Source organism: Carya illinoinensis, chromosome 9 (genome assembly GCF_018687715.1).
Source record: "Carya illinoinensis cultivar Pawnee chromosome 9, C.illinoinensisPawnee_v1, whole genome shotgun sequence".
NCBI classification, from domain to species: domain Eukaryota; kingdom Viridiplantae; phylum Streptophyta; class Magnoliopsida; order Fagales; family Juglandaceae; genus Carya; species Carya illinoinensis.
Genome location: NC_056760.1, coordinates 15,425,284 through 15,434,862, shown reverse-complemented (window position 1 = coordinate 15,434,862; position 9,579 = coordinate 15,425,284). Strand labels below are relative to the sequence as shown.

The 9,579-nt window shown below is 36.8% G+C and overlaps 1 protein-coding gene across 1 annotated transcript; it reads right to left on the bottom strand.

Moving 5' to 3' along the window:
• Nucleotides 1–231: 231 nt before the first annotated feature.
• On the bottom strand, nucleotides 232–2,528 carry LOC122275110 (cytochrome P450 710A1-like). The gene has a single exon (XM_043084063.1). The coding sequence runs from the start codon at nucleotides 2,168–2,170 to the stop codon at nucleotides 635–637; it is 1,536 nt and encodes a 511-aa protein (XP_042939997.1). The 5' UTR covers nucleotides 2,171–2,528; the 3' UTR covers nucleotides 232–634.
• Between the last annotated feature and the right edge of the window lie 7,051 nt (nucleotides 2,529–9,579).

Sequence of the window (9,579 nt, the reverse complement as noted above, 5' to 3'; positions counted from 1 at the left end):
ATTTTAACATTTATAATTATTTTGTCATTTATTTTACAACCAATTCATATAATTTATTAATGAATTTTTTAAATAGTCGCCCTAGAATTGTCCCTACGTAAATGGTAACGAAAAACTGTCAAAAGTTGGAAAGCTACATCCAATGATTTTGATTGTTTATGGTAACGTTCTGTCCGTATTTACGTAGTCCGACTGTCTTTCGTTTTAACACCATTGTTGTAAAAGTTCCAATGGGAAAAATGAAAATGTCCAATATCTTGTACTACAAACAATTACAAACTCCATACAATTACGGCACGTGTTTTTAGAGTTTGTTATCGAAGTCAAGCCCGTTCTGCTTGCACCGATCAACTCCCCCTTTAAAAAAATAAAATAAAAATAAAAATTATTCTCCACACCAATCCAATGATCCACCATTCAATGATCTACACACACCCCTTGCCAAAGAATCCTTACCGTCCACAAGCTCTATGCACAAACAACTCGGAAAAAAATAAAAAAATAAAAACGAAGAGATTACAACATGGATAGACAAGAACACGGCCTGACGAATCCCTCGACAAACATGGCAAAACAAACAATATTACCAGTTGCCCCACCCCAACCGCCACCGGCCACAGGGAATAAGGGCATTTTAGACCTTTCGTACGGAGAAATTGGGATACCGTGCGCACCGCTGCGAGAGGAAAACCATGCAATCGTCTCTGGGGCAAATGGTGGGGACGTACGCGATCTCATCGCAGCCGTCCGTTCTGTGGCGCCTGAAGTCCAGCAAAGTGGCGAACATCGCGATGAAGAGGACCAGGTGATTCAGTGCATACCTCTGGCCTAAGCACTGATGGGCCCCGGCTCCGAACGCCAGGTAGTTCCGCTTGAATATCCGATCTTCCTGTCGATCCTCTGAGAACCTATCCGGATCGAATCGGTCCGGTTCGCTGAAACCCTGGAATGACGATTCGTACACCGATGGAAATACGATAGTACCCTTCGGAATAGTGTAATTTTCTGTCAAAGGAAAGTCCACCCCTGCTATGTGGGGCACCATGGTCGCCGGAGTTCGGTACCTCAATACCTCACGCGCCACCGCCTGCGTGTACTTCATCTGCCCCAGCTGCTCCGCCGTGATCAAGGAATCCGAGTCCGGCGACCATTTGGATTCAACCTCCTCGCGAACCTTTGCTAACACCTCAGGATGCGAGTCGAGGAGCGTCACGGCCCACAGCAGCGACGACGTCGACGCGTCCTGCGCCGCGAAGAGAAAGTCGAAGAGGTAGCTGCCAATCTCGAGGTCGCTGGTGTGAGCAGGAGCGGGCTCGCCGGCTCTGGATGCCGCCGTCAGCTCCCTCAAAGTCTCCTGCATCCAGAAATCGATCAAACAGGACGGGTCCTCTCCCGTCTCCATCCTCACCTTGCTCTGTTCCACACAGACAGCGAGAGTTTTTACCAACCGGTCAACGCCGAGTCTGGCGTTCCGAAACGCCGTCCCTGGAAAGTCGATGGGCAGCTTCATGAGCCCAACGTTGAAGAGATTGTAGTCGACCTTGAACCTCTGGCGGGCCTCTCGGCCCAAATACGGACCAACAAATACCGTCTGGGAGGTTTCCAGGTTCATGTCACGAACCAGATTCCTCAGGGCAATCGGTTTCATCGCGCTCTGAGAAGAGAGGCGGACCCATTTCTTAAGATGGTCAAGGATGATAATCTGTTGAAGAGAAGTGTAGGTGGAGAGCGCCTTGGGAGTAAAATTGGGAACGATGCGACGGCGAAGATCCTTGTGATCCTGACCCATCATGTAAATGAGGTTGTGGTCGCCGAAGAGCTTCTTACCAAAGGGGTGGCCAACGAGATGGAAGGCGTCGGGGCGGACATTGGCGAAGATCTTATGGGAGAGGTCGGTGTCGCGGATGAAGATAATGAATCTACCGATGATGTAGTTAGCGGAGAAGCCTAGAGCGGAGGACTTGGCGAGGGAGGACTGGAGGTCCCAGAACTGGGTGGGATGACGGACCAAGGAGATAGCGCTGCCGAGGATGGGAAAGACAAAGGCAGGACCGGGGACCCATTTTTTCTTCTTCAAGTAAGAGACTTGTTCGAAGAAGAGGAGGAAGACAATGAAGCAAAAGAGATAAGGCAAAACTGGGGTGACAGAGGTACTGATGATGGAGATCATTAATGTATATTGTTGATCTACTTTCTATTTTTGGAGTTGGAGAGGGAGAGGGAAATGGTTAAGATGGCCGGCGTTGTGGGAGGGTATATATAATAATTGGTGGTGACTGATCGTAGGTGGTCAAAAAAACAGGGGGTGGCAAAGTAGTACGTAGGGGAGGATCAAATGTTTGTTTGAAAGGTGTTTTGGGGGCGGCAAGTGCCTTACTGCTGGGGGATTTGGATTTGAATGCTGAATAAATCAACAGAGGACAGATAGAGACGAGGGAAGAGTCTAAAGAAGTTTTGAATGGCGGGCGGTAGAGTAGAGATGGGTTTTTTTATTTTGCGCGGGGACGGGGGCGGGGGCGGGGGGGAAACAGATAAGATCCAGCTATGAAAACAGAGCTAGGAGAATGAGGATCAAATATGTTTTTTTTGGGGGGGGGGGGGGGGAACAGGTAAGATCCAGCTATGAAAATAGAGCTAGGATAATGAGGACCAAATATGTTTTTTTTTTGGGAAGGGGGGGGGGGGGGGGTGAACAGATAAGATCCAGCTATGAAAACAGAGCTAGGAGAATGAGGATCAAATATGTCGCTGGCTTTGGACAAGCAAATAAGCAATATTTATAAGGGTCATTAGTTTCGGTTCTTTACTCTCTCTCTCTCTCTCTCTCTCTCTCTCTCTCTCTCTCTCCAGTTTGAAATCTAGATATCTATATAAATGCATAGAATGCCAAAAGTGATAACACAGTTAAGAAAACATGACAGTGAAGAATGTAAGATGGATGCATGAAAGAACCGTAAAAGATCGACCTTATGGGTGGACTTAGACATTTTAGGCGTCCCTTGCTCTTTGGCATTTTATATTCTGGGTTTCTCACCAGTTGTCGTGGTCGTAGCAAGCAAAGCATTATTGTAAAGACATGATGACACAGGTTTCCTCGATCGGCCACCTTAATCTTTAATTAAATTAAGAGTAATAAATGAATAGTAAGAATTAAATTAAGAGTAATAAATGAATTGTATGAACCTAGTCTATAATTTTCTTTAATTAATTAGCCATGGTCAGTTGCACAACAACATGGTTATCAGAGAGTCCGCAGCACTTATCAAACCAGACAGAACAACTACTTTTTTGTATATTAAGACCATTCTCATTGGCTTGGCCAAATTAGAAAGAATGACCAAAATTTATATAATTTGTATTAAAAGATTCTATATTAGATTGGACATATCTAAAATAATATAGACTTTTGTTATAGTTCTTAGCCAAATATAGAAGATTACAATTGATTTATCAAATATTAAAATACTAGTTCCTCACTCCAAGCAAACATTAAAATACTAGTTTCTCACTCCAAGCAAATATTAAAATAGTACTTTCTCACTCCAAGCAAACATTAAAATACTACTTTCTCACTCCAAGTAAAAATACCATTTGGTTAGTAATTGAGAAAATTAAATAGAATTTTAGATGAGTTTAATCAAATATTTTTTTGTTATTAATATTAAATGATATTTGAAAATATGATTTTTTTAATAATAATTTAATTAGAATATAATTATTATTAACATTTAATTAATACAATTATAAAATGTGAAAAAAATAAATTAAATAAAAAAATTATTCAATTAATAATATTTTATTATTATATAAAAAATAAATAGATAATTTAATGTGAGAGTTAAATTTAAATAAAATAGATAAATATAAAAAAGTATGATAATAGCTCAATTTTAAAGATACATTTAGACCAACTAACGAGGAAATCTATTTAGGCCAACTAACGAGGAAATCTATTGTCCCTTTAAAATCTTTATTCTTGCACGTCTATATAACTATTATTTGCTGATTCACCTGCACACGTCATGTTATCGTTATATTATGTCATTTGTTTAGTTGTTCGATGAAATATGAATGGATAATGAATGTTAAGAGCTCATGGGACAGCAGTTTTCTCTCCTCTTCAAAGATCAAAGGGTTTGACTTGTCATGGGAATGACTAATATTGAGAGGGGAATTCATTTCAATATTCAGTTAAAATAAATATATACGTAAAATTCACGTGTCTCTTGTATTGACGCAAGCACATGGCTCACCTTTTCTTTTTCCACCGTGAATATTAGTTTAGAAGTCAATGATATCATTAGATATAACGTATGCGTTTTGTTAAATTGTAGTTTGGATAATAGATGAGATGACTTTAGATAAAAATTAATAATTAAATAAAATATTTTTAAAATATTATTTTTTAATATTATTATTATTTTAAAATTTTAAAAAATTAAATTATTTATTATATTTTATGTGAGATTTTAATAAAATTATAATAATGAAATAAAACAAAACGCTTTTGTTATCTCTTACAAGTGATTATCATTAAATAAAAAGTTGGTGTGTAGGGCACCGAATTTTATTCCTAAATTACTATTTCTTTTTTCAATGTGCCCTATTATTTAATATTAACCCATCAAAATGGTTTAATATCATTTATTTTTTGTTTATCTTAACAATCAGAATGGGATAAAACTGGGATTCAAAATGGGATTTGAGTGATAACTTTGATACTTTTGTGGTAATATCGAAAAATAGTAGAATTTGATAGCATCAAATGGGTCTTTTTTTTTTTTTTTTTTTTGTCAAAGAAAAAAGAAAAACACAAAAATAAAAGGAATGAAGGTCTGATGGTCCCCACTAAAGCGGAGAGACCGGACCGGCCACAGTTCCACCAATGAATAAAAATAAAATAAAAAAAAAGAACACAAGTCTGCAACTAATTCCACGTGGTATTGGGGAGGGTGTTGATGGGAATAATTGTAGCCAATTTCGTATTGTCAAGCCACTTAATTTTCTTGCAGCATTTTCAAAGGTTGAATAAATGATGATACATGTAATTAAGTAGCCGCCAGCAATTTAAGGAGTTTTCTTCTAGATTTCTATGTTATGCCCTTCTAGATTTCTTTGAATTTGAAAGAAAGGGAAGGATCTAGAATGTATCACACGTGGATGACCTGAACTTAAATACATATTTACACAAACTAAATATTGAGAAAATCCCTCTCTAGGGCTCCCTAAATAGAGGTTTATCTCCTGTCCTTGTACAGTGCCCTTTTTTTCTTTTTTTCCCTCATTATCCTATGCAAATACGACTTTGGATGGTGATGGAGGAGAATCTTGATAAACTTTACGAGCAGCTTTCACTTATTGTGCACGAGCAAGAAGATATTCATGTGGAAGTTAGTCCGTAGGAAGATGCAATCTCCAAAGGTAGCAAGTGTTTGATCATGATGTTGTTTATGGATAAATATTATCATAAGGAGGTCTTTAAACAGACTATGAAGAAGGTCTGGATACCAGTGAAAGGGGTGAAGTTTCAATCCAATTCTCATTCTGGTGGAGTTTGAAGATATAAGGGATAAGGATCGTGTGATACGTGAAGGCCCATGGTCGTTTGATAAGCAACTCGTGTTGATGTAAGAATTTGATGGCAGGCATAAGGTTCATCAGATTCATTTCACACGAGCCACGTTTTGAGTTAGGATCCACGACCTTTCGCTTATGGCAAGGAACCAGTATGTGGGCAACCTGGCCAGGTGAGGTGGTGGAAGTTCATATTGAGAAAGATGAATTAGCATAGGGTGAGTTCATGCAGATACGAGCCACTCTCCAGATGTGCCTAAACCACTATTAAAAAGGAAGAAAATTATGATTGGCTCAAACCATGTATGTTGGGTTCAGTTTACTTTTGAAAGGTTGCCTCGCTTTTGTTGTTGTTGTGGCTGTTTGGGACATGGACATAAGGAGTGTGGGAAGTGGTTGACTTTCGAGGATGAATTTGCAGTTACTGGTTTCCCTTATGGTTAGTGTTTATGTGCAGGTTTTGCAGGAGTGCGCGGTGTTGCCAATTGTGTTTCAAAGCAGACATCAAAACAAACATCTCTAACATCCCCTACTCAGTTAGATAATCAAAAAAGGCAACAATTGAATGAAGCGGGATAGAAGGAAGTAACAGCGGAATAGAAGGAAATAACGAAAATTATGGTAGAACCTGTTTTGGCAACTGATGTTAGTTCTGGAGAGAATCACCAAGATCAAGCCCAAATTGCCGTTGAAAGTAATGGTGCAACTAGAAGCGTAACCGGTCCGATTTGGTCTGGTTCTAGATAAAACTTCAGACGGAACTATTATGAACCAGTTTTGCATTTTCAAGAACTCAGCGCCGGTTATCCTCCTAAACCGGTTCTGGTCCGATTTTTCAGTTTTAATATACTATATTATACATTATATAATATATATATATAATATAGTATATTATAGTACATAATACTATAGTGATAATATATTGTAGTATATTATAATTGTATTATAGACTATAATGATATATTATATATTATAATATAGTGATATGTTATAATATATAATATAATAATATATTATAGTATATTATAGTATATAGTGATATAAGATTTTAAAATTTAATATTATATTAATTAATAATTTATCATATAATACAAAACTATTTTATATATAATTATATATTATATATAAAAATTATATACATTATAAAATTTTAAAAAAAATATATATGAATCGGTCTGGTCCAGTCCAGTTTTAGAAAAAGAAAAACCAAAACCGAACTAATTTTGACCAATTTTTTTAAAAAAATAAAACCAATACTGGATCGGACCGAACTAATTTGGACAAAATTTAGGATCGAACCGGTATGTACCAGTTTTACATTTTTCAAAACTGATTATGCACTGGTTACCCTCCCAAACTGGCACTTCGGTTTTCGGTTTTAATATACTATATATAATATTATATAATATAGTATTTAATACTATATAATATCATAGTGATAATATATTGTAGTATATTATAATATAGTATAATTGTATTATAGACTATAATAATGTATTATAATATATAGTGATATAGTATTAGTATAACTATTAATATGCACTATATAATATTAGTATAACTATTAATACAATAAACTATAGTGATATAAGATTTTAAATTTAATATTATATTAATTAGTAATTTATCATATTATACAAAACTATTTTATATATAAGTATATATCAAAATTATATACAATATAAAAAATTAAAATATATATATGAACCGGTCCGGTCCAGTTTTAGAAAAAGAAAAATCATAATTGGATCGATTTTGACAGGTTTTAAGAAAAATAAAAACGTGTCCTGGATCGAACTAAACTCAGTACCGGACCAAACCCACCGATTCAGTCCAGTTTGGTCCGGTTTACCAGTTTACCCATTTTTTTTACACTATTAGTTAAATGATTATGATTTGAGGGACTTGGGTTACTATGGGGTCCCTTACTCCTAATGCAATAAAAGATGAGGCTCAGCTTGTATAAGTGAGTGAATTGATAGGTTTTTAGCCAATTCACATTGGTGCCAGTACTATCCTTATACAACTGTTACTCATGGGAGTGTGGCTTATTCTGATCATATCCCTCTGTAGGTGGAAACTAATGGTGGCTGTGAAAGGAGAGGAAGAAAGTCCTTCAGGTTTAAAGCTATGTAGGTTGGGGAGGAAGGTTGCAAACATATTATTCAAGAAGTGTGGAATAGTGGCTCAAGGGATGAGACTTTTGAAGTGGTCATGAGGAAGATTGAAGGGTGTAGCATTCAGCTAACTCATTGGAATAAACAAAAGTTTGGTATGGTCCATAAGAATCTGGAAGTAGCCAAAAAAGAACTTGCTAAGGTTCAGGATACTAATCCTAATTGTTCTAATTTAGAAGCACATAATAAGGCTCGAAAAGAAGTCCAGAAATGGCTTGGAAGAGAGGAAATCATGTGGCACCAGAAATCTAAGGCCATGTGGTTACAAGCTAGAGACCAAAACTCTAGATATTTCCATACCAAAGCATCCCACAGAAGGAAAAAGAACTACATAAAATGGCTTCAGGATGATGATGGCATAAGAAAGGAAGGAGAACATAGAGATCATCTTATTGTGGAGCATTTTCAATCCCTTTTTACTTCATAAAACCACATAAGCTCATTGGATTTTGTGACAGATCAGATGAATAAGCAACTGACTTGCAGATTCACAGAAGAGGAAGTGTACCAGGCCTTGCTATAAATGCATCCCACAAAAGCACCTGTACTTGATGGTATGTCACCTATTTTCTTCCAAAAATATTGGCATATTATTGGTGACTTAGTGACTAAAGTTGTGCTGTATACTCTTAATGGTGGTGCGTTTCCATCAAAATTAAATAAGACCTTTACTGTTCTGATTTCCAAAAACAATCTCCTTTGAAAGTTGCTGATTTTCAACCTATTAGCCTTTATAATGTCACTTATAAACTCATTTCAAAAGTGTTGGCTAATATATTGAAGTAGGTTCTACCTTGTATTATCTCTGATTCCCAAAGTGTCTTTGTACTAAGTAGACTTATTACAGATAATGTCCTCATTGGATATGAGCTTATTCACTTCTTTAAACAGAAAAGAGTGGGGATAAATGGTATATGTCACTCAAATTGGATATGAGCAAGGCCTATGATAGGGGTGAGTGAGACTTTTCTTAAAAGATGATGGAGAACCTTGGTCTAGATGCTAAACTGATTCATCTTATTATGAAGTGCGTTACTTCTGTTTCTTTTTCAATTCTAATCAATGGAATTCCTAATGGTCCTATAATTCCTAGTTGAGGTTTAAGACAAGGGGACCCTCTATCCCCTATTATATTCCTTCTATGTATTGAAGGGCTTATCCATCTTCTGAGAGAAGCAGACATGAATCATACTATACCAGGAACTCAAATCTATCGAAGGGCACCGAGTCTAAATCATCTACTGTTTGCAGATGATAGTGTGATCTTCTACAAAGTTGATACCACTATAAACAAGCAGATTCAAGAGCTACTGGACAAATATGAGCTAGCCTCAGGTTAGAAAACCAATAGAGACAAGATTGCTATGGTTCTTAGCAAAAACACAAGTGCTGACATAAAAAAGAAAATCATGTCATTATAGGGGACAACAATGTTCAACAATATGAAAAGTATTTAGGCTTACCACCCATGATTGGCAAGGCTAAGGTCAATGCTTTCTCTAGTATTAAGCATCGTGTGTGGCAAAAACTGCAAGCTTGGAACGAAAAACATCTATCCCGAGGTAGTAAAGAGATTCTTATCAAAGCTGTTGACTTATCTATTCCTGATTATGCAATGAGTTGTTTTAAGCTACCTGAATGTTTATGCAAGAAGTTGGAAGGGATGATGGCACAATTCTAGTGGGGCAGAAAAGAAAATGAAAAGAAAATTTATTGGGTGAGTTGGAGTAAGATGCGTGAGTCTAAGTTCTATGGTGGCATGGGTTTTAAAGATCTAAAGAAGTTTAATATGGCTCTCTTGGCAAAACAAGGCTAGAGGATTCTACAA

Excerpts from the sequence above, each read along its gene's own strand:
- LOC122275110 (XM_043084063.1), bottom strand. The coding sequence starts at position 2,170 with ATGATCTCCATCATCAGTACCTCTGTCACCCCAGTTTTGCCTTATCTC.